Source organism: Lontra canadensis, unplaced genomic scaffold, assembly GCF_010015895.1.
Source record: "Lontra canadensis isolate GAN:19392208 unplaced genomic scaffold, GSC_riverotter_1.0 scaffold28, whole genome shotgun sequence".
Classification (NCBI taxonomy): Eukaryota; Metazoa; Chordata; class Mammalia; order Carnivora; family Mustelidae; genus Lontra; species Lontra canadensis.
The window spans coordinates 4,442,297-4,467,333 of NW_022631022.1; the positions used below are offsets into that span (position 1 = coordinate 4,442,297).

The following is a 25,037-nucleotide window of genomic DNA, read 5'->3' on the forward strand; positions in this document are numbered from 1 at the left end:
TTTTAAGTATTCTTAGGTGCCTGGGTAGCTCAGTTGGTTAAGCATCTACCCTTGGCTCAGGTCATGATCCCAGGGTTCTGGATCAAGTCCTGCATTAGGCTCCCTGCTCAGTGGGAAGTCTATTTCTTCCTCTCCCTCTGCCTACTACTCCCCCTGCTTGTGCTCTTTCTCTCTCATAAAAATAAATAAGATCTTAAAAAAAAAAAAGATTTTATGTAGCCTCTATACCCAACATGGGGCTTGAACCCAAGATCAAGAGTCATACACTTCTCAGACTGAGCCAGCCAGGTGCTCCAAACTTTGGAAATGGTTTTGAAAGATAAAAGAACAAGCGCACCTATGGCTCAGTGGGTTAAGCCTCTGCTTTCGGCTCAGGTGATGATCTCAGGGTCCTGGGATCAAGCCCTGCGTCGGGCTCTCTGCTCGGTGGGGAGCCTGCTTCCCTCCTTTCTCTGCCTGCCTCTCTGCCTACTTATGATCTCTAATAAATAAATAAAATCTTAAAAGAAAAAAAAGAAAGAATCAGAATAGGGGTGCCTGGATGGCTAAGTTGATTCAGCGTCTGCCTTCAGCTTGGGTCATGATCTCAGAGTCCTGGGATCAAGTCCTGTGCTGGGCTCCCTGCCTGGTAGGGGATGTGCTTCTCCCTCTCCCTCTGCTGCTCTCTCTCACTCTCTCTCAAATAAGTAAAATCTCAAAAAAAAAAAAAAAAAAAAAAAAAAAAAAAGCTATGTGGTCTTAAAAAGAAAAAAAAAAGATACAGAAACATATAAACAGGGGAAATGTGGTAAGAAACCATCCCTAAGATAAGATCAATAAAAGAATATTTAAGAAAAGATAATGTTTAGGGGTGCCTGGCTGGCTCAGTCAGTAGAGCACAGGATTCTTACCCTTGTTGTTGTAAATTTAAGCCCCAGAGTAGATGTAAAGACTAGTTAAAAATAAAATCTTAAAGGGGCATCTGGGTGACTCAGTCATTAAGCATCCAACTACTGATTTCAGCTTAGGTCATGATCTCAGGGTTGTGAAATGCGCCCCCACACTGGGCTCCACACTGGGGTGAAGACTGCTTAAAATTCTTTCTCTTCCAAGGCACCTGGTGGCTCAGTCAATTAAACCTCTGACTCTTGATTTTGGCTCAGGTCATGATCTCAGTGTTGTGGGATCAAGCCCTACATTGGGCTCCACACTCAGTGGGCAGTCTGCTTTAGAGTCTCTCCCTCGGCTGCTCTCCACTGCCCCCACCCCACGCTTTCACTCTAATAAATAAATAAATCTTAAAAAAAAAAAAAAAAAGATTCTTTCCCTCTCCCTCTGCCCCTCTCCCCGAAAAAAAATCTTAAAAAAAGAAAATAATTTTTTATTAAATGAGCACCACACTAAAATCTAAGTTCCTTTTAAAAGTACTGTTTGTAGGGCACCTGGGTGGCTCAGTGGGTTAAACCTCTGCCTTCAGCTCAGGTCATGATCTAGGGGTCTGGGATCAAGCCCCACATCGGGCTCTCTGCTCAGCAGGGGCCTACTTCTCCCTCTCCCTCTGCCTGTCACTCTCCCTGTTTGTGCTCTGTCAAATAAATAAATGAAATGTTTAAAAAAAAAATAGTACTTTTTATTTCCTGGGAGGTATTATTTAGACCAAAGACACCATCACTTGCTATCAACTCCTAATCTACCCTAATCTCAAATACCTTGTCAAAACCAGATGAACCAGTCATTTGCCATTGTTTTACCAATAGCAAGTAAATAGATGGTAAAGTGCTATAAATTTGTTTTTGCTAAAAATAAAAACAGGGTTGCCTGGGTAGCTCAGCTGCTTGAGCCTCTGACTCTTGATCTTGTCTCAGGTCATGATCTCAGGGTTGTGGGACTAAGACCCATGTTGGGCTCCACGCTCAGCACAGAGTCTGCTTGAGATTCTTTGCTACTCTCTCTCCCTCTGCTCTTCTCCCCAGCTAGCACTCTCTCCCTCTCTTTAAAATAAATAAAATCCGGGCGCCTGGGTGGCTCAGTGGGTTGAAGCCTCTGTCTTCGCCTCAGGTCATGATCCCAGGGTCCTGGGATCGAGCCCCACATCGGGCTCTCTGCTTGGCAGGAAGCCTGCTTCCTCCTCTCTCTCTGCCTGCCTCTCTGACTACTTGTGATCTCTCTCTGTCAAATAAATAAATAAAATCTTTAAAAAATAAATAAATAAAATACATAAAATCCTTAATTAGAAAAATAAATAAAAACAAAAGTAAAAATAAACCATCAAAATTTAAATTCAAGCACTCATTCCCCACATCACAAAGCCCAACCCCACTATCTCTTCACTGCCACTATCTTCCAAATAATACTTCTCAGGCTGTCACCAGTTCTTTCGGACAAGCTTTCCCTTTGTCTATAGGGACAAGGGAATGGGAAGGATTAAAGTGGATTTGCCTTGCCCTTTTCTCCTGATTTTCATTATTAGATATGAAATGGAGGATGAAATGTGACTAGGGAATAAAAACAAATGAAAAATGTGAAAATTTTGGTACAAAAATGTCACTGTATTATTTTCCAACTATCTTCCCACACTTTCCTCTGCCACTTCAGGTCACTAATCCAGCATAAGCTAGGGACAACCCTAAAACTTGGGTCCTAAATAACAATCTTTGCCTCTCTGTGATATCTGAGGACACCTCCTATTTAGTTCTAAGGGAGTGATTAGAGGGTTGGAAAGTTGCATTATTTTAAGCCTTTAAGACTGTCACATTCCTATCCCCACTTCTGAAAAGCTGCTCCATTTCACAAAGTCTGAGGGGCAAAAACCCAGAGCTTCCCAAGTCAGTAAGCTTAGAATGTCTATTTCTGGGAGTTTTGTCCTGCCCAAACTGCTTCCTAGGAAGAAGCAAACTATACTTCTTTTCTTCCTCAATGATGTTTATAGGCCTCCACTCAGAATCTTTTTTTTTTTTTTAATAAAATCATTTTTACTTAGTTCTTCAACATGAAAACTTCTGTTTATCCTGTCCTATAGGGCAGGTGCAATGTTCTAAGAGCAGCCACTAGTACACAGCTAAAAGCACACCACTGGCACCAAGCTTTTGAATAAAGTACACTAGTCACAGCAGTGCCATCTCTAAGCAGTAGCTAATTAGGAATTTCAAACGATGAGTAAAACCTCATTGCAATAGTACAGTGGTTTTCTTGATAAAACCAATGTTGTGCCCAGAGTAATGAATGCCCATGTAGAACATAAAACATGGTTACCTTTTCCTGGTTAGTTATTTTCAGTAGGGAAGGATGAAGAAGAAAAGACCTCTCTAAACCTGTGTAACTAAATATAATTCCACTTGGTTAAGATGGGACCAATATCAAATGCAAGAGCCTCAGAAATAACAAAAATAATTAAAACAATAGGACTTAAAAAACAAAAACAAAAACAAAAAAAAAACCCCATGATTTAGATCTAGCTGAAAGTCAGAAAAGGATAGAAAGTGAAGAGTAACTCAGGAGAAGTTACCAAAGCACTAAGCCTGAGAGACACTAAGCTCAAGGATATTTATGTTGGTAAGAAGAGAATAGCTCTGTTCTTCACTTTGCCTATAGGATGACCCTTGTTTAACTCAAGGGTAAGACCTGAGGTTACCATATAGAAGATCAAGGGAGCCTAAGAGAGAAAGAATTTGTGATTATTGTAAGGAACATTAAAGGTGGACTTGAAAACTAAATGCTACAAAGAGTATTCATTATATTAAGCTGGGTTCAATCCAAGACCTGTAAATTTCCGTTACAGAGAGAACCTGTCCCCCAAGATTTTCTCTATCTAAATAGAGATATACAAAATAGATAACTGGATGTAGATACTAAATAGATAACTGGAAGTAGATACATTTAACAAAATCAAATAAACTATATGCAGCTGGCAATAAAAAGAAAAGAAAGAACAATCTGAATGGTTTGGGCCTCACAGTTATTCCACTCACTGAGTATATACTCTGGAGAGAGCCTGAGACAGGAGACTTGAACTGTCTGTTCACTTAATCTGGTTTCCAATCCCATGTGCCAGTATTTAGCCAGGGTTAGGGGAACTCTAGGGTATAAATACATATTTTTCATTAATACAGTCCTTAAGCACAAGCTGCATTTTACATGAGACCTCAAACTGAAAAAACAATGGTTTCAATGGTGGAGAAAAAACTGTGTTGAATTTATGAAACCAATATGTCAATCTCCAACATGGGGACATCCTAAATAATTTTCAAGAGTATTTTCTGACCAAGTGCTTCATACTCTGACTTTAGTACTTGATCCTTTGTAAGGGATGGGAAAGGAGAGGAAAGATAGCGGACACAAACAAAAATGAAAAAATTTTTCAGCCTCTTTCTGAAATTGTAATAAGCAATCAGCTTGTTTGACTTCAAGTCTCCACATTCTCAATCTAAGCACATATGTATAAGCAAAATGAAAAATGCCTTATGGCATATTTTTTCTAAAACAGACACTCCACCAGATGTTTAGGAATCTGCATACTGACGGATTTAAGACCTAGTCTAACATGGTGTATGTAAATGTGTAGTCACATTGTATGATAACTTCTTCTCCACATTTGCCATTTTTTCTCTTCCTATTCAGTGGTATATATATTTGAAAGACTCCAAAACCTAAAGAGAGCTATCTAAACTATAGATCAATATAAATTCTGAGAGCACAGGTAATACATGTACCAGTACTAAAAACCATATTTTAAATTTTATTATATGAGAATTTAAGGTTATGTTATTATAACATTGGCTCAAATAGGTCATTCCATATATTTCTTAACTGAGTTTGCAGCATATTCAAGTATGTGCTCATCTCCGATAACAACGGTAGCATGTTAATTATCCTCCCTTAGGTATGAGACTTAAAATCCCAGCAGGGAAATACACTATACTCAAAAACATTTAATTCTCTTATTGACTTCAAAGAAATAGTATGTGTTTATTAAAAGAAAAAGCAGGGCGCCTGGGTGGCTCAGTGGGTTAAAGCCTCTGCTTTCAGCTCAGGTCATGATCTCAGGGTCCTGGGATCGAGCCCCACATGGGGCTCTCTGCTCAGCAGGGAGCCTGCTTCCCCTCCTCTCTCTCCTCCTGCCTCTCTGCCTACTTGTGATCTCTGTCTGTCAGGTAAATAAATAAAATCTTTAAAAAAAAAAAAAAAGAAAAAAGAAAAAAAAAAGAAAAGAAAAAGCAAAGAACTTAGGGGACTTTACTATTTATGTCAGGTGATGTTCTCTCTTCCTAAAACAGCATGTTTAATTTGAATGTGTCCAGCTCAGGAATAAGGTCTTTATTGGATAGCTATACTATTTTATTTGGGGATGCCATGAATTTCCAGAAAACTATGAACATGTATGATCTAACAAACACAGAAATACTTTCACAAATAGATTAGAAAATAGACTACTTTTGGATTAGCAATAAATTTAAATTATCTAAACCTGTCTTCTACTCCCTTTTACTTTATATTTTTAAAAATATCACAAGTTGCCTATCTGGCAAATATATCTAGTCATAAGAATTTTGCACAAATTTGGGGCACGTGGATGGCTCAGTCAGTTCAGCATCTGTCTTCAGCAAGGTTTGTGGTCTCAGAGTACTGAGATGGAGCCCCACATCCAACTCCACAGTCAGCATCTACTTCTCCTTCTGCCCCTCCCCCTGCACATGTGCGTACTCTCTCAAATAAACAAACAAATAAATAAATAAAATATTTTTTAAAAGAAAGAATTTTGCTCAAATTTTCCTTAAAAATTCTGGAACAATAATTTAAAATTGAATCAGTAACACAGATATGGACGTCCTCCTTTAACAACTATATCAGCAATTCAGGAATTAGTTCTCCTAATTGAGAGGGTAACGAGAAGTCAGATTCATTATAGCTGTATTCTGAAATGACCGACCCCACACAACGATTGAGAAATGAAAAAGGAGAGCTGGAGGAAAATCTTGAGCATGCTGACAAACACTTGAGAATCAGATGATATCTAAAGTGTAGTGCATAGCTCCATCTGGAAATAGCAAAAAAAACAAGGACAACTTCCACAATGATAGTGGTTTTTAACCAAAAGGTATATGATAAGCATCTGTTAAAAGTTTTAAAGAAATATGTACATGCTTACTGTCCCCAGCACTAAAGATCTGACTTCAGTAGGGCACTTTTACTTTTGTAAAAGCTCCAAAATGATTCCAATATGTACCTCCAGTTTAGAAGCCTCCACACTAAGAGACTATTCAACTTGAATGTTAATTTCTCTAACCTCCCATTACTTTGCTTGGTGTCTGATGAGTATGTACACCTTCTTTCCACAATACTCTGTACCTTTCACTAAGGATTAATTCAGTGCAGAGTTACGTATTTAACTTCTGAAGAAACGTATCTAATAGGAAAAACCAACTCTGAGTTGAGTGGGCTGGGTATCAGTTTATAAAAACTTTTTATGATGGAGAGCCCACTAACAAAAATGGAGGCCAACAGAAGACATACAGATGGCCAACAGGCACATGAAAAGATGTCCAATGTCACTAATCATCAGGGAAATGCAAATCAAAACCTCAATAAGGTATGACTTTATACCTGTTAGAAAAGCTTTTTTTTTTTTTTTAAAGATTTTATTTATTTATTTGACAGACAGAGATCACAAGTAGGCAGAGAGGCAGGCAGAGGGAGAGAGGGGGAAGCAGGCTCTCTGCTGAGCAGGGAGCCAGGTGCAGGGCTCGATCCCACAACTCTGAGATCATGACCTGAGCCGAAGGCAGAGGCTTAACCCACTGAGCCACCCAGGCGCCCCTAGAAAAGCTATTATTAAAAAGATAAGAAATTAGTATCGGTGAGGATGTGGAGAATAAGAAGCCCTTGTGCACTACTGGTGGGAATGTAAACTGGTGCAGTCACTATGGAAAATAGTTTCCTCAAAAAACTAAAGATGGAACTACCATATGATGCAGTAATTCCATTTGTGGATATTTATTCAAAGAAAATAAAAACACTAATTTGAAAAGATATATGCACGCCCATGTTCACTGCAGCATTATTTACAATAGCTAAGACATGGAAACAACCTAAATGTACATCAATGGATAAATGGATAAAGAAAATCTGGCATGTGTATATGTATATAAAATGGAATATTTTTCATTCATTAAAGAAAAAAATGAAATCTTGCCATTTGCAACTACGCAGAGGGAACCTGAAGGCATTATGCTAAATAAGTCAGAAAAAGTTAAATACTATATGAGCTCACTTACATGTGGAATGTATTTTTTTTTTGAGAGAGAGAATGCGTACTCATGAACGTGCAGGAAAGGGGGGTGTGGGTGTTGGGAGGAAGAGAGACCCTCTTAAGCAGGCTCCACTCCCAGTGCAGAGCCAAATGCAGGGCTCAATCTCATGACGCTGAGATCATGACCTGAGCTGAACCCAGGAGTCAGACACTTAACTGACTGAGCCACCAGGTACCCCTATATGTGGAATTTAAACAAAACAAAAAACACCCAAGCTCATGGATACAGAGAATAGACTGATGGTTGCCTGAGGTGAGGAGTGGTTGAAATGGGTAAAAAAGGTCAAAAGGAGCTAATTTCCAGTTATAAAATGAATAAGCCATGGGGATGTAACTAATGTATGGCATGGTGACCATAGTTAATAATACTAGATTGCATATTTGAAAGTAGCTAGGAAAATAAATCTTGAAAGTTCTCATCAGAAGAAAAAGACTTTCATAACTATATGTAGTTATGGATGTTAACTGGACTTACTGCAGTGATCATTTTGCAATATATACAAATATTGAATCATCACATATACGTGAAACTAATATATTTTGTCAATTATTCCTTAATTTAAAAAAAAAAGACCATGAAAAAATTTAATGGCCAGGTCTGGCTCATCTAAACACAATACAGTATTTGCTAGTAGGGCTGGAATCCAATGGTCTCAAATTTAAAAATATTCAATTAGTGTATTTTTCAGGCACAGTCAAATTATACTCTCCCAATGGACAATATTTCAAATTGAAAACTGACCACTACCAAAAATCTAAGAACTGCCTTTTTATTTCCTGCAGCTAGTGACAAGTTCACAAAAAGTACCTTAATCCTCATTCTTCTCCTCACTGTTCAGCCTAGAGCTCTAATTCCTTCAAAAGGCTAAAGTCTGTACTCCTTAAGGATTAACAAAAGGGAAAAACCTTTCTAAAGCAATCATGTTACATTCATTTCAATCCTTAGAAAAATAGTTCAGAAGGCCTGAATATATACCAAAAAACCTGACTTTAATGGGAAATAGCTAAGCAAGAGCCATGGTTCTCTTTTATTTCATTTAAGATTTTATTTATTTGAGGGACGCCTGGGTGGCTCAGTTGGTTAAGCAGCTGCCTTCCGCTCAGGTCATGATCCCAGCGTCCTGGGATCGAGTCCCGCATCGGGCTCCTTGCTCTGCAGGGAGCCTGCTTCTCCCTCTGCCTCTGCCTGCCATTCTGTCTGCCTGTGCTCGCTCTCTCTCTCTCTCTCTCTCTGACAAATAAATAAAATCTTTAATAAAAAAAAAAAAAGATTTTATTTATTTGAAAGCAAGAGGGAGAGTGAGCATGAGAGACAGAGCGTACCAGTGGGAAGAGAGGCAGAGGGAGAGAAGAAGCAGACTCCCCGCCAAGCAAGGAGCCCAATGTGGGGCTTGATCCCAGGACTCCGAGATCATGACCAGAGCTGAACGCAGACACTTAACCAAATGAGCCACTCAGCCCCTCAAAAGCCAGGTTCTTCAACTTGAGATCAGCCCTGAACCAAAAGGAATCCAACAAACACTTCCAAACTAACTAATCTATTAAACAATATAACTCCAAACCTCAATGGCTCCAAATGCTATGACTCAAATCTCTCTCTCCTCAAACCTTCCTGGAAACCAGGAGTTGAAACATAAGCTATCATAAACTCATTCTTTTCCAAAACCTTCAGGTTTTGGCTTAACTCTTTAAAGTTAAGGTTTAACTCCTTAAAGTCTCTAAAGGTATCTTTCAACTTAATTTCACAACGACCTGAACCTCATAGCTAATAACATTATAATATCAGCAATTATAATATTAGCAATAATAGCTAACATTTACTGAGTAGTTACAACATGCTAGGCACTGTACTGAGTGCTTAATGTTCTTTATCTGATCTAATCCTCACAATAAGGTCAGTACTTTTACTTCCACATTACAGATAAGAAAAGAAGCTTAGTGGCGCCTGGATGGCCCAGTTGATTAATTGTCTGCCTTTGTCCCAAGTCATGGTCCCTGGGTCCTGGGATCGAGTCCTGCATTGGGCTCCTTGCTCACCAGGGAGTCTGCTTCTCCTTCTGCCTGCCGTTCTCCTTGCTTGTGCATGATCTCTCTCTGACAAATAAAATTTTTCTAAATAAATAAACAAGAAAGGTGCTCTATGATAGCATATCTCCAACTCTGGTATGTATCATAATCAAAGAAAGAGCTAATGTTAAAACACAAGAACCAACACAATTGTTCACAGATACTGCTGCTGCTGGTACAGGAACTACTGCTTTATAAAAAGGTAAACAGAAGTAATACCCTCACCTTAGCTATCATTTTCTCATGCGAAAATACTTCTCTACAGAGTACTTCTGACAAGAGAGACACTTAGGACTTAAAAAAAACCTCCAGGGTCTTAAAGCTAAAAGACTTTTTCCCCCACTTCACAAAGGCTCCAGTATCACCAATGACATTAAGACAGTGGAAATCCTGGGGTGCCTGGGTGGCTCAGAGGGTTAAAGCCTTTGCCTTCAGCTCAGGTCGTGATCCCAGGGTTCTGGGATCGAGCCCCGTGTCGGGCTCTCTGCTTTGCGGGGAGCCTGCTTCCTCCTCTCTCTCTGCCTACTTGTGATCTCTGTCTAACAAATAAATAAATAAATCTTTAAAAAAAAAAAAAGTGTAAATCCAAAAAAGGAAAATTAAGAACAGAATGACTATAAAATTCTGTTCAAGGGCCTGTCACCATCCACATTTTACTTCTTCAGCCTAAAAGTGTTTCCTTTGGGTATCCTAGGGCAAGAGAAACACCATAAGAAAAAGGAGGCAGATTGTTTTGTAATACTAAAAAATCGAGGACAAGTTCTAAAAATGTAACAGAATTTTGCCCTATGAACAGAAAATCTCTAAATGCTATAAATTCCTTCTGTCTGTCTCTCTTTTGTCACACTATCATCTATCTCAAAAGAGCCATTCCTCTTATGCAAGACTGACCCAAAGTCTTTCTCAGGTAGCTTAAACATTGATTACGTCAATGTCATCTAGGATGAACGACTTCAGGCACAGGATTTGTTAAAAATGTCTCCTCAGTCTGCTGGGGAAGCTTCTTACTTGGGTGGGTGCTGTCAGCCATGACTAAACTGTACCAAGAGAAATATATTTTAAAATATTAATATGGCTTGGCACCTTCCTGATGCTAATCCTTCCAGGCCCATCCCAATGGCACAACTGGGAAATTAACCGGAGAAAAGCAATCTTCCCTCTGCTTTCTACTTTCAGATGCTCCTCCTCTACAGCTCTGCCATGCACAGACTCATTCTATACATATACACAGAGACAGAACATGTGCACACACACAAATAACTCTCGGCAGGAACCAAAAATCAAAGCCTAACCCCACGGTTTTGAAGTGAGCAAGTCCAATTTCCTTCTTTGTAGCCCCTGACACAAGCTGGCTGGGAGCCGTCTGGATTTTTTTCTGCTTTGTTCCTGCACCAGAAGGCTCTGCACTGCAGGTCAGGGGATGATAAGGAAATGAACAGTGTAATTTCCAAGGCCTCTGAACACGGCCCTGTCAGCAGCTCTGGAGGCGGGTTACTCAAGCATGGCTTGAAGAGTGAAAACCACAGAGAGGAGGGCTCAGCCAGCCAGCAGTGGCAGGATCTCAGCTGTGTATGTTACTGCCACCTCCAGCCTGAAAGCCCAAGCCCTGCTGCCTCCCTGGATGAGCTCTGCTGGTAAAAGCTCTTATACCCAAATGGCAAAAATACAAGTTCGCATTGGGGGAGGAAGATTAAGAACTGGGACTTAGATTTTTCCATGCACTCTTGTGTAGAAACAAAAAGCATTTAGTGCTCTCCCAGCATACACGAGATTGCACAGGCTGGCAAAACCACAACAGCATCCATCCAATACACCCAACCCCACAGGAATATGGCCAGAAAGGAAAATTTATATGAAATGTGAAATTCAATAGGCTACTTCAAGATTTTTTTAAAGCCAATTTTCAGTCTCCCCCCTTCTCCAAATCCCACTATAAGTATCAGGACCTTTAGAACCCATCACCAGCATGAAAATTTCCCAACCCAGGTTTGGATCTTCATCTGAGTACAGTCCTCAAAATCTTAACCAACATGTTTATCTATTTATACTGGGCTTTCTGTAGAGGTGGAATGTGGTTATATTTCAGCCCATATTGCCTATGACAGACTGAGACACATTTTAACTTAAATCGTGTTTTTCTCTCTAATATTTATTGAATGCTTCCTACTGAATGCCACACACTGTTCAAAGTGTTATATATGCGTTAACTAATTTAATCTCATAACAACCCTATGTAGGAACTATTGTTTTCCTCATTTCACAGCTGAAAAAACTGAGGTAGAGTAGTTAAATAACTTGCTCAAGATCACTCAGTAAGTGGCAAAGCTGGGAAACAAGCCAGGTAGTCTGGCTCCAGAGTTTATACTCTTTTTTTTAAAAAAGATTTTATTTATTTATTTGACAGAGAGAGAGAGAGATCACAAATAGGCAGAGAGGCAGGCAGAGAGGGGGGAAGCAGGCTCCCCACCGAGCAGAGACTTGATGCAGGGCTTGATCCCAGGACCCTGAGATCATGACCTGAGCTGAAGGCAGAGGCTTAACCCACTGAGCCACCCTGGCACTCCCAGAGTTTATACTCTTAACCATTAAGTTATAGATAAAAGTTGATGTGAAATTTAAGTTTAGAAAGAAAGTTAATGTTTTATGTCAGAAGTGGCTCCCAGTTCTCACCTTAAACAGAAAATTCACAATGGTTCTCAAATGATAAAGTATACAGCAATTATCTGGAGAGACTTCTGGAAGTTTTTAGGCCCATACTCCTGAAACTTACTTAGCAGAACTGGGGTAGGGTCAAGAATCTGCATTTTTTTTTTTTTTTTAAGATTTTACTTATTTATTGGACAGAGAGAGAGAGATCACAAGTAGGCAGAGAGGCAGGCAGAGAGAGAGGAGGAAGCAGGCTCCCTGCCAAGCAGAGAGCCCGATGCGGGGCTTGATCTCAGGACCCCGAGATCATGACCTGAGCCGAAGGCAGAGGCTCAACCCACTGAGTCACCCAGGTGCCCCAAGAATCTGCATTTTGACACTCAGGTGATGTGATACACACGGTTTCATGGGAAACACTTTTAGGGACTCAATTGTAGATGGTAAACCGTAAAGTCCAAAGTGCAGGAAACTTCTCTGTTACATTCACTAGGACATACTGAGCACCAAGTATAATACCTAAGATCTAAAATGCACTCAATTGCCAACTATACCTCAATTAAAATTTTTTAATAAAAATAAAATGCAGTTAATATCCTGAATAAATGGTATTCAACAATATATATGTCTTTATAAAACAGTTAATATCACAATACATTTAAGGTCTACCTACTAGTGATATGTCCAAGAAACAATAGGGTTTTTTTTCTTACCTGCAACTGCAAAAAAAGAGGGAACTGGCAATGCCTCAATGATTACAATGGAAATTTGGAATGCAATATTTCAGAAAACACACATATACACACAAACCAAGCTCAAAGCAACAGTTTAAAAGTAACTTTCCTTTGTTATATGTAACAAGATTAATAGGATAGGCTTAACACCAGCTGTAAATAGTTTTTTGCAAACATCATCATCATACCAAAGAAACCTAAACTCAAGGGATCTTTTGTTTATTAAGCATTTACAATGTTAAAATTGGTATGAAAAATAGTGAAAATAGTTTCAAGAATATCTGGGAATTTATATCCAATGTTTCTAAGGTAGTTTTTAGAATGGGAAAACAGAGAATCCCTCATAACAACTGAAGACTTTTTAATAAGCCCAGAATAACAATATGCCCTAAGAACTTGGGTCACCAAAAACCTGGTTTCTAAGCCTGGCTTTGCAACTGACTACCTGTGAGAGCCTACGCAAGTCACATGACTTCCCTGGTCTTAATTTCTTCTTCCACAAAATGAGGAGATTGGACAAGATAATTTTTCTGTGGGCCCTCCTTGAATTACAACACCCAGATGGAAAACAGAGCTATTGAAGAAAAAATAAATTAAGATCAGGCTCTGTTGCATCTCTGTCCCACATAAATATCAACTTCTTTCAATTTTTCCCATGTAGGAAAATGCTGGAGGGCATCTGGCTTCAGGAAGCATGGCTGACTGCTATGTCATCAATAGCTGAGAAAAACAGCTAGTGAAGGAGGAGGCTTTAAGAGAGAAAACCTTGAATCCGAAGGAAAAAAAAGAGACCTGACCTTGATTGGGCAATGAGGAATTGTAACACAAGAGAACTTAGCTGGAAGGCATAAACTAGGGCAGGAAAACAAAACCAAGGGCAGAGGAAGATGCTCTTAGAACACAGGATATGACAGCAAGCATAATCAGAAGGGGAAAGGGCAAAGAGCATACTTAATGGGGTTTTTTTGGTATCCTAAACTAAGGGGGGAAGTGGTAATATATGTAGCAGTCTGAGAGTAACGGAAGCTGAGACCCCAAAAACGGAAAGCAGAGTGCAGACTGTTTCTACCTTGCAAGGTCAAAAACAGCAGCTAAAGAGACCAGGGGAGCTTCTGGTTGCAAACCTGTAGATCCTTTAGCCACTAGAGCCTACTGGTTACTTTATACGATTTGAAAAAATCAGTCTCACCTTAAATTCCTGGTTTAAGCCCTTGATTCTCACAAGAGTCTGTACTGCAGGACAGACTCAGCACAGATCCATCACTGCCTTCTGTGGTTTGTACATTCTTTTTTTCTTGCCTGTCAGAGTGGCAATGCAAGCACTAAGCTCTAAGCTTGGAACATTCAGGCAAGGCACCCTTCTTCCCCTTCCATCCCTAATTTAACAACCTTTCAATCAAACCAGAGGCAAGGGAACAGGCAGGAGCCAAAAGGCTCTGTCTTGCTTATTCCTCAACATTCCCGCCCTCATCTCTTCAGCTGGCAGGAAGTATGAGCAGGAGTGTTCAGTAACAATTCAGGGCAGCCGCAGTTGCTAAGAGCCGTTTCTGGTCTCTCCTAGAACTCTGTGAAACAGCACAGTGAAACCTTCCAGAGAAAGGTGTGGTGGAGCCTAAGCAGGATCCCATGAAGGGAAATTCACATTCTTGGCCGATAGGAAATTCCCTCAGCCACGGCCCAAGATACTTAACTAGATGAGAAAGAAGGTCCTGAGGTGGATAATTTGAATACTCAAATCTCCCTCATTAGCTAGTGGTAGATATATGACAATTCTACCCTACACCACAAACTATTTTCTCCGGTTTCCAAGGTGGGGGTGGGGAGGGAAGGAAGGGGCAGGCGGACATGGTTAGGGGGGAGACATCCGTCAAGACACTTCCCCAAGTTTTATGAGTTTTCTTCATGACAGCTCCCAGCTCAGATTATACAGTTCCCAGATTATATCAAAACATCTGTTTTGCTGTTTTAGTTCTGTTGGTATCCCCACATAGAAGGAACATTCCAAACCAATTAAGGCATAGGCAAGCCCGTATCTCAGAGAGAAAATCTTAAAGTTTTCAAAGACTTAGCATATAAGCTATAATAGTAATCATCACTGAGCCCCTCTTATACTCTAAACCCTGGAGTCCATATTTCCCAAAAGCTGATCTGCTCTAAGATTCCTAGCCTTCTTTCCCCTTAAGTCTTCCCCTCCTCCCATTCTAGAAACACTCTCTCCCTGCACAGTGTTTTCATCTCCTAGCAACTTCCTAACATTTACTTAAATAATTATTTCAATGATCAAAGGCTTTATGGAAAAGCACCCCCAGAAACAGACTACTCAAAAAGGTTGAGGAAATAGGGAAAGGAACTGAGAAACTTGTTTTGGCTTACAGTAACATCAAACTGCAAAGCAACTTTCTGCTTCTAAAAGTATTTCCCAGCAATTTTCTTTCTTCCAAAAAGTGAAGAAATCTCTCCCCCCTTTCTCTCTCATTCCATTGCCCCACTGTCAGTCTCCTTGGGAGACAAGCTTATATATCACAGCTCCATTATGAAGGGGCAAAACTCCCTGGCACCAAGGTGTTTTCCCAGCTGAATATACTGGATCTTTCAGCCCAATTATAATCTGAAGGGCAGCCACCCAACTGGTCACTGGACCTCCAAGAGAAAACAAGTTCCATTTGCTACTCTATTGGAGACTATCATAGACATTTAGACTTAAATCCAACACGAAGCTCAGCATCGTTAATCCTTTCACCTGCAGATGACTTTTGGGCCTACAAAACTGGGACATGAAATTAAGAATTCTAAACAGAAAGGAGAGATTTCATGTTCCTTTCACTCTCCGAAGTGGCCACTTTTCGGGGTTCCTGGGTGACTCCATGGGTTGGGCAACTGCCTTCGGCTCAGGTCACTATCCCAGTGTCCTGGGATAGAGCCCCACATCGGGATCCCTGCTAGGCAGTAAGCCTGCTTCTCCCTCTGCCTGCCGCTCCCCCTGCCTGTGCATGCATGCGTGCACGCTCTCTCTGTCAAATAAATACACAAACAAACTAACCCTAAAAAGAAAGTGGCCACTTTTCAGCACAGGAATAACAGTGATTATGGGCATGGATATATGGCAAGAGTTTATTGCAGCCAGATGTAGGGAACAGTCTAATGGGCCTGGAACAGAAGCAAGAACTGGTACTCCTAGGCCTCTTTAAAACAGTATTATCCATCTGCACCCCAGAGAAAATGGTAAATCACAGCCAGCACAGGACAAGCCATGCCAGTAGCCAGCTGGAACTTGACGCTGCTGAGGTGGACTATAGCATCTGTCACCTAAACACAGGCAGCTTTTCTCTGGCAGCTGCCTCTGGTGAAAGGGAATGAACCATTGTGTTATTAGTGGAAGAAAATTCACAGCCCTGTTACCAGGGAAGCCCAGATGTTGCTAAGAGCTACAGATGTGCCGGAGGCAAAGACCAAAATACCTACAGCAAAGAAAGCACAAGCTACCACTGGAATCCAGGCACGGAGAGGGCACCACCACACAAACATACACACGCAGCCTCTATTTATTAACACTTACATATGGAAATAGGTATTCCCTGTTGCAGCTGATGTAATTACAGAGAAACCAATTTATACTGCATCTGCTGGGATCAGCTGAAAGCACAGGGTGAGCAAACACAGAGCGGAAAAATCAAGAGACAATGAAGAGCTCATCACCAGGCCAGCCGCTTGGCAGGAAATTGTAAGCTGCTGAAGTTTAAGGCAGCCTGAGCTGACCCTAGACTCACACGTACTCTGCTCCAGCTCTGCAAGCTCTATTTCCTGAGACATGAACTACTATCATCTTCCCAGAGGAGGAGAGCCCCTCCTGGGGCTGCTAGCACCTGTCCTTCCAACTCAAGCAGAAGGTAAGGTATCATTACGCTGTTTGGCAGCTATTAAACCACCAGGACACTTTGATTACCAATAGCTGAGGGAGATACTTGGCCAAAAACTATACCTTTAGTGGCCAAACAATCTCTTTCAAGGCCAAACATGCATAGCCACAATGCTAACTCGTAAGACCTGATTAAGTACCTCTTAGTACAGTCAGTACCTCTTGCTCCCTTCTTTACCTGCCCCTTCGCTCTTTGGTAGGTACCAAAAGAACACTTGGCAGATATCATTCCATGAGACTTATTTAACCATTTCTCTTCCAGAAACCCAGCAGCACCATTTATTCCATTAAGACGAGCACTCAACCGAAACCCTATCATCAACTTACAAAGTTTATCGATGACTCTGAGGATAAAATACAAGCAAGCTGGCAGCCACATAAAGGTTGATGCCCATGTCCAGCAACAAGTGTCTGAGGGTGGGACAAGGACAAGGTGGCAGGTTCTCCAACTTCATTCTACCAAGTAGCTGCCCCCAACAATAGATATTCTCCAAAATGCCCAGGCTGCTGTTAATGAATCTGTAGAGAATCCCCTAATTTGGAACAAAACCACATTATCATTACCAGCTGCTCTGACCTTGTAATTGGTCATTACCCACAAACTAATGAGCCTCCCACAGAGTGCACAAAGAATTTGGTGGTTAGTCCAGGGCAGTTCTGACTGGCAGTAGGCAGCCAGATCTGGCCACCTCTTACCTTTTCAGACTTGACTTTCTTTAGCGGGCGACACTCATTCTCCCCTTCCTCTGGCTCCGGTTTAGCTCCCAAAGGATTGAGCGCTGCCCCAGGCTCAATAGCTATACTCCCAAGTGGCTCCACAGCTCCTGTATCCACCCCTGCACTTCCATCATACTGACCAACCCGTCCTCCCAAGGGAACTGGCTGGAGGACCCCAGGATCCTTTTCTGAACAAGTCCCCACTCCTTCGCTTCTCTCCTTCTTGCTCTTAGATGAGCTGTTCTCCTTCTCCTTTTTGGAGCCGGCTACACTGCGGGATGCCTTAGCCGCCTTCTCTGAGCCCTTGGGAGCAATAGCAGCAACCAGGCTTCCTGCATTGGCACCATCTCCTGAGCGTCCCTGCACCTCTTTCTTGCTAGCTGCCCCCTCACTTGGAGTGAACAGGGAAGTCCCTGGAGTGGGTTTGCTAGTGTCTTTGCCACTCTTATTCCTTTTGGATTTTGATTTGCCTTCCTTCCCTTGAGGACCTGGCACTGGGGTCACAAACTTGATGTTGTCTGGTAGTGTGGCCACAGCATTGGGAGCCGGTATCCCCACCTCCTTTGAGCCTGACATTTCCAGTTTCTGCTGGTCCTTTTCCAGATCGGCGTCCAGGTCAATGATGAGATTCCCTACTCCAATGTCCCATTCATCCCCACTGTCGTATGTCTCAACCGGGTTTGCATCCACTCCTTTCCCTCCGGAGGCTCCACTGCTCAAGGACATCTTAGAGTCAACGTCCCACCTCAAGATTCAAGGCTCTTCCTTGCCCCCAGCTTTCCTATTTTCAGCTTCAGCTATGTTCTCAGACCTGCCACATTGGTCAGTACATGCCCAGTGGACAACATCATTGCTGGAAAAAGAAAATTTAAAGAGCTGTTAAAGGAAACAATACAGGCAAGGAGACAGCCTGAAATAAACTCCCACACAAAACAGACTATTCCTAGGGGGCTATCACATCACAATGGACAAGACAAACAGGTTCAATTGTATTTCTAACCAAGTCACATTGGACCAGGGAAAAGTTAATTCCCGCTCCATCTCCCCAGGGGAGAGTACAGTATTTCCAATTGCCCGGAGAGTCTGTATAAGTCTTAACTACGGGTCCTCTAAAGTTAGTTTCCCATTCCCCAGAGACTAATTCTACTACCACCGCCAGCTGGCAATCCTCCCTCAATCAATACAGGCCCTGGCACATAACAGATTCAAGCTCTAGCACAACTGTACTCATATCCCCTTCCTCCTTGCTTCTTCTTGAATTATCAGAGACCAGAACACGGACTTGCAAAGGCTGTAAAAGCCCTCTATTAACAGAGTCTGTCCCTACTAAAAATAATGAGGATTCCTTGTCATTCTACTGTTTTGGGGGGAAAAAATCTTATTATGGATAAGAGTGAAAGAGAAAAAGCAAGCAGAACTAGAAAAAAATGTAACATTAGGATAGAGGCCAAATATTGCAACTAAAGGAGGCAATCATCAGAGAAGACTCAACTACTCAGCTTAATTTCAGTTAAACAAGCCTTATTCAACTCAAGGTTTCAAATTATGTCCAAACAGCATAATGCACTGTAGCCTTTCCCATGTCCCCCTAAAATATCTACAAAGACAAACACACACATAAACACACACACAAAAATTGTACCCTGACTAAACACTACTAAAACCCCTAACAGCGGAGTGTGAAATAACTCTTCACACTTTTATATAAGATTGGTGGCACGGTGGGGCACCTGGATGGCTCAGCCATTAAGCGACTTTGGCTCAGGTCATGATCCAGGGTCCTGGAATCAAGCCCCGCATCAGGCTCCCTGCTCGGCGGGAAGCCTGCTTCTCCCTCTCCCACTCCCCCTGCTTGTGTTCCCTCTCTTGCAGTCTCTCTCTCTGTCAAATAAATAAGTAAAATCTTAAAAAAAAAAAAAAAAAAAAAGATTGTGGGCATGGTATTGATAAATACCAAGGTCTCACCACATGAAACAGATTGGCTAAAAAAGAGCGGGAACAGAACCATTTGTAACACTCCAGTCTCCTAGCTCATGAGACCTAGAGAGTGTATCATCTAGAAAACCTGGCAGTCAAGAAAAACCATCCAGATATTACTTTATGACAAAGTGAAAGAGTTCTGTTCTTGCTCACTCCCCTGTCCACCATCTTCCTATATCTATTTAGAAAAGAATGCTCATAAGATAAGAGAGCAAAGAGCAAACCAGTAGTGGCACAATGAATCCTACAAAGTGGATTTCCAATAGTAAATGCTACAGATAGGACAGAGACATGACAAATTCTAATTTTTCACCTACTCTCTCAAGACAGTGTCAAAGAACCAGGGTGCAGTTATAAGAGAAGATATCAGAGCTCCTGGGTGGCTCAGTTGGTTAAGCGACTCTCTTTGGCTCAGGTCATGATCCCAGAGTCCTGGATCAAGTCCTGCACCGGGCTCCCCACTCAGTGGGGAATCTGCTTCTCCCTTTCACTCTAATGTTCTGCCCACCTGTGCTCTCTCACTGTCAAATAAATAAATATTAAAAAACAAAACAAAACTAACAAACAAAAACAAAAGAAGATATCATCCCAAGACAGCAGAGCTGTCCCAAGTGAATGCTTGCTAGTAACTGGGATTTAAGAGAGAAAGGTGTGCATGTTAATTTGCCATTTAGCTGTAGATCTGAGGAAAAAAATACATCCTTTACACAAGTAGAGAGCTTAGTACCATTAGGAGCAACTATTGCTGGCATTGAGTCTACAGAGATCCTACTTCATGAAAAGAAGAGCAAATCTGTCGGGGGGTGGGGCGGGGGCAGCATGATGTAGGAACGATGAAAAAATGCCACCCATAAGGTAAAGGAAACATTATCCCTGAAGTCAGAGAAATGATACCTCTGAAAATATCTAGAATTTTATTTTATTTATTTTTTTAAAGATTTATTTTACTTATTTGAAAGAGACGGACCCCCTCAAAAGAAAGAAAGAAAGAAAGAAAGAAAAAGACAGACAGAGAGAGCATGAGTGGGGGGAGTGGGGGAGAAGCCGACTCCCTGCTAAGCAGGGAACCTGACATAGGGCCCGATCCCAGGACGCTGGGATCACAATCTGAGCTGAAGGCAGATGCTTAACTGACTGAGCTACCCAAGTGCCCCCAAATATCTGGAATTTTAAAGAAATTTTTGTTGAAATGTTTGGAATTCTCAATACCACCTAAGAAGACTTGGCTTCCAGTAAATATTAGTATAGCACACCTTTGTTCATTCATTTAAAAAAACCTGTATTTATTACCTACTAGTGCTAGGCTCTAAACTAGGTGCTAGGAATACAGCAGTGAATAAGTGAGTAAGGCAGTGGAAAATGGTACTGGAAATAATTCTATTATGAAGGACAACGAGTATTTCTAGAAAAGGGAATGCCAACTGAATCTGCACTATAGTGCAACATTAAAGCATAGTTCTTTCCAACATCATAATTTATTACCACTGCAATCTTTGCAACTGTGGCAAGGCTTAGAAGATAACACATTCACATTCACCTAAAACTCAGCCACTTTCCTTCCAAGCTGCCCTATCATCAGTATGTAATTTAACCATTAAAATAACCCTATGTTCGGGGCGCCTGGGTGGCTCAGTGGGTTAAGGCCTCTGCCTTCGGCTCGGGTCAGGATCCTGGGGTCCTGGGATCGAACCCCGCATCGGGCTCTCTGCTCAGCAGGGAGCCTGCTTTCCCCCTTCTCTCTGCCTGCCTCTCTGCCTACTTGTAATCTCTGTCTGTCAAATAAATTAAAAAAATAAAAATAAAAAAATAACCCTATGTTCGTTTAACCTCGGAAAAACAAAACTTGCAAGATTTTCCTCTAAAAAAAAAAACCAATGAACACAACCTTCCTCTAGAAAACAAGACTATGATGGAACACAGACTATTGGGGAAAGAATATAAAGTACATAAAAATGATAGTACTCAGAGAGCTTATGACAGTTCTCACTTTACTGTACTGGATGACCTGTCATATGGAGTAAGATAAATGAAGCATGCCAGTAAGGAAAAGACAGCATTAAGAAGAAAACAGGCAGAAATGAAAGGATATGAACTTAAGACAAAAGGATATGAGGATATGACTTTTTTTTTTTAAAGATTTTATTTATTTATTTGAAAGAAAGAGATCACAAGTAGGCAGAGAGGCAGGCAGAGAGAGAGAGAGAGAGGAGGAAGCAAGCTCCCTGCTGAGCAGCGAGCCCCAAGCAGGACTCAATCCCAGGACCCTGAGATCATGACCTGAGCCGAAGGCAGAGGCTTAACCCACTGAGCCACCCAGGTGCCCGAGGATATGACATTTTTTAAAAAAGGAAGAAGGAAACAAAAAATGCACTACCTATTAAAATTCACAGAAATATCAAGAAAGCACAGAACTGAAACTGTGGGAAACGATTTAGTAAACTATAAGAAAACTTGAGATATTTTCCTAGAACATGAAGAAAAGGATAGCAAAAAGAAAATGAGAGAAAATTTGAGAGATATATCATTTAATAGCAGTGAAAAGAAAACTGAGGAAACTAAAACAAATGGGAGGTAAGCAACCCATTAAGACATAATAAATGAATAGTATCTTTATCTGAAAAAGATCCTGCATGCAGAATGAAAAGGATTACTACTCTTTCAGCAAAATCCATTTTTTAAAAAAGATTTTATTTATTTATTTGAAATAGAGAGATATCCCAAGTAGGCAGAGAGGCAGGCAGAGAGAGGGGAAGGGAAGCACGCTCCCCAGTGACCAGAGAACCTGATTCGGGACTCAATCCCAAGACCCTGGAATCATGCCTGAGCTGAAGGCAGAGGCTTTAACCCACTGAGCCACCCAGGTGCCCCAGCAAAATCAATTTAAAAAACCAAACTTACACACATTCTGGCAAAATTCTCTAATTATAAGGACAAAAATTGGGCCAACCTCAGGCTGCTCTACAATAGTAAATGTTAAAAAAGAATGAAAAACCTACAGAATTTGAAGAAAAAAGTTGTTAGTCAAGTCTTACACAAAGTCAAGTTGTTTGTCATGTATAAAAGTAATAGGGGCACCTGGGTAGCTCAGTCAGTTGGTCGACCAGCTCTTGGTTTTGGCCCCAGTCATAACCTCAGGGTTGTGGAATGGAGCCTGTGTCAGGTGCTCAGTATAGTCTGTTTGTCCCTCTCCCTCTGCTCCTCCCCTGGTCCCCTGCTCTTGTGCGTGCTCTCTTTCTCTCTCTCTCAAATAAATACTTAAAAAAAAGGGTAACAGATTTTCAGTTATGTAAAACACGTATATATCCGTCTTGTTAAAAAACTATCTAAAGCCCTAAAATCATTTCAGTAGCATGAATGTTAATAATCCTTGTAAACACAAATACCAACTGAATTTTGTAATCTAAAGAGTAAACTGGATGAAGATATTAAAAATTATTCCTGAAAAAATCTGAGATAAAATCAATGCCTATAATAATGCAGAACCCAAAGTTCAGCCTTAACACTAGCAAGAAAAGACACTTCCTCAAATTCCTCTTGTCCCAATTCTGTATGTCCTGGCAAATTGTTTTGTTTTTTTCCTAGTAAACAAGATATACTGCCATTATTACTATTTTTTTAATGTGATTCTTCTCAAAGGGGAGCTGGAGATGAAAATTTGAACATCTGGTAGTCTGTGCTCATTTCCAGGTTCTACATTTTAAGTGATATTCATTAAACAGAAAGAGGTCCAAAAGAGTATACTGAAAGATCAAAAAGCCGTTTTTCGTAAGAGCAAAAGTCTTACAAATACAAAGATTAAGATATTCCTTAGTTTGGAAAGGAGAATACCAAAGGGAGACAGGTTGGTGAGCTTCAAATATCTGGTTGAAATGTGGGGAGAGAAATCATCCTGTGATGCTGAGGGTAGAAAACAGGACAAGTGAACAGAAGTTACAGAATGACAGATCTTTTGGGACACCTGGGTGGCTCAGTCCATTAAGCATCTGCCTTTGGCTCAAGTCATGATCCCAGGGTCCTGGGATCAAGTCCCACCACCAGGCTCCGTGGCTCAGCGGGGAGCCTGCTTCTCCCTCTGCCTGTCTCTCTCCCTGCTTGTGCGTGCTCTCTCTCTCTCAAATAAATAAAATCTTAAAAAAAAAAAAAATGACAGATGTTTTAATTTAGGAAAAAATTCAGTAACCTGATATTTCCAACAATAGCTTATAATGCTTAATGAAGCCGTATCTTTATCACTGAAAATAGTGAGCAGAAAAAGCATATTCATCTGTCAAGCAAATAACATTAAGAATTCCTCTATGTGTGGTAGGGGGTAGTCTGGACAGATTTTTCAAATCTACAATTCTATTAAGGTATCTACCAAAAAGTGCTTTCCTTCCTAGAAAACCACCCAGCATTTCTGGACCAGGATACAAACAAAGAAAACATATCCTGAGGACTGATCTTTAGCAGTCCCAATGTTCTTTTGAGAGTTACTGTCCTATTTTTGAGGGTATTAAGAGTTTTCATAAGTACTACTTTTAACCAGGTGACTTTTCAGAAATCTAGTCTTCCAAACCCCACAGGCTTCACAGTAACTTTGGTGGTATATTCCCAAAGATAAACTGTAAAACTGCCAAGGATTCTTTAATCAGCCTGACTGCAGCAGCCAAACCACTTCCCATCTGCTCCCTACAGCTTCCCTGGCTTTAGACTGCTAATAATCAATTCTCTGACAGGTCATTGCAGAGATGTTCAACCCCAGGAGGTAGGGCAACTAACATGCTTGCTGGAAATGAAAAGCACTGACCTCTTGCTTCCATGGCAGAGAAACTGCAGAATCAGGAGAACCAATACCTTAGAGAGACCACAAGGCACTTTCAACTTGAGAGCTTCTGTAAATACTTTCCTCCCTCTTCTCTCCCTCTGCCTAAATGTACTGCACTTCCTCATTTAGGACCACATTTCACTAGACTCTGGAATTACTTGTCAGTACCATTCATTATTTGTTCCAGCACCTGATCACCAACAACTCCTCTCTGCACAAATATAGCTAAGGAACTAAGATACGCCATGATAATCATTCCCCATATCCTGTACCTATAACAGCAAAAATTTAAATCCCAGTTTCCTCTCTAGAACCCAATTCCATCTCTCAAACTCCCAGCCCACAGACTAGTTTGCAATCACATATTTTGGGTCCTTGTTTACTTTTTTAAGGCACTTGCCAAACATCACGCTACTTTCCTACCTCAGGAATGTACAAGAACTTCAAGATGGCTGAGAATAAGAGTCTTCATGTGAGGTCTCCCCACTGCCCAGAGGACATAAGCAGCGACTGACCCTACTGATGTTCAAACATAGTAAGGACAGTACTTCTCCCTAGAGGACTATAAAGAGAGAGTATCTCTTTAAACTGCCAACTACCCACAGATAATCTGATCTAAGAAGCAAATAGTCCAACGCTGTTGTACTGTAAGTTTATCTGTCTACCCCTCTTCTTATGGGTTTTGGATCAATCTTCTTACAGGCTTTATCATGAGTGAGAGACAGCTGTATGTATGTATAATCTGCTTGGGACCATACAAGTCATACACATTTAAACATGAGAGTGATCTCTCTGGCTAGGTAGTTCCCTCCAAAAGCTGTATGGTAAAAAAAGAAAGAAAGGGAAAGAAAAGAAAAGAAAAGAAAAGAAAAGAAAAGAAAAGAAAAGAAA

General features: G+C 41.0%; 1 protein-coding gene across 2 annotated transcripts in view; it reads right to left on the reverse strand.

The window, feature by feature from the left end:
- ZNF609 (zinc finger protein 609) overlaps positions 1-25,037 on the reverse strand; it is a 219,238-nt gene that overhangs the window by 171,121 nt on the left and 23,080 nt on the right. For both annotated transcript variants that reach the window (XM_032864721.1, XM_032864720.1), the window contains exon 2: positions 17,342-18,215. In XM_032864721.1, the coding sequence (XP_032720612.1) occupies positions 17,342-18,088 (747 nt within the window). In that variant the 5' untranslated portion in view covers positions 18,089-18,215. The remainder of the gene's footprint in view (positions 1-17,341; positions 18,216-25,037) is intronic.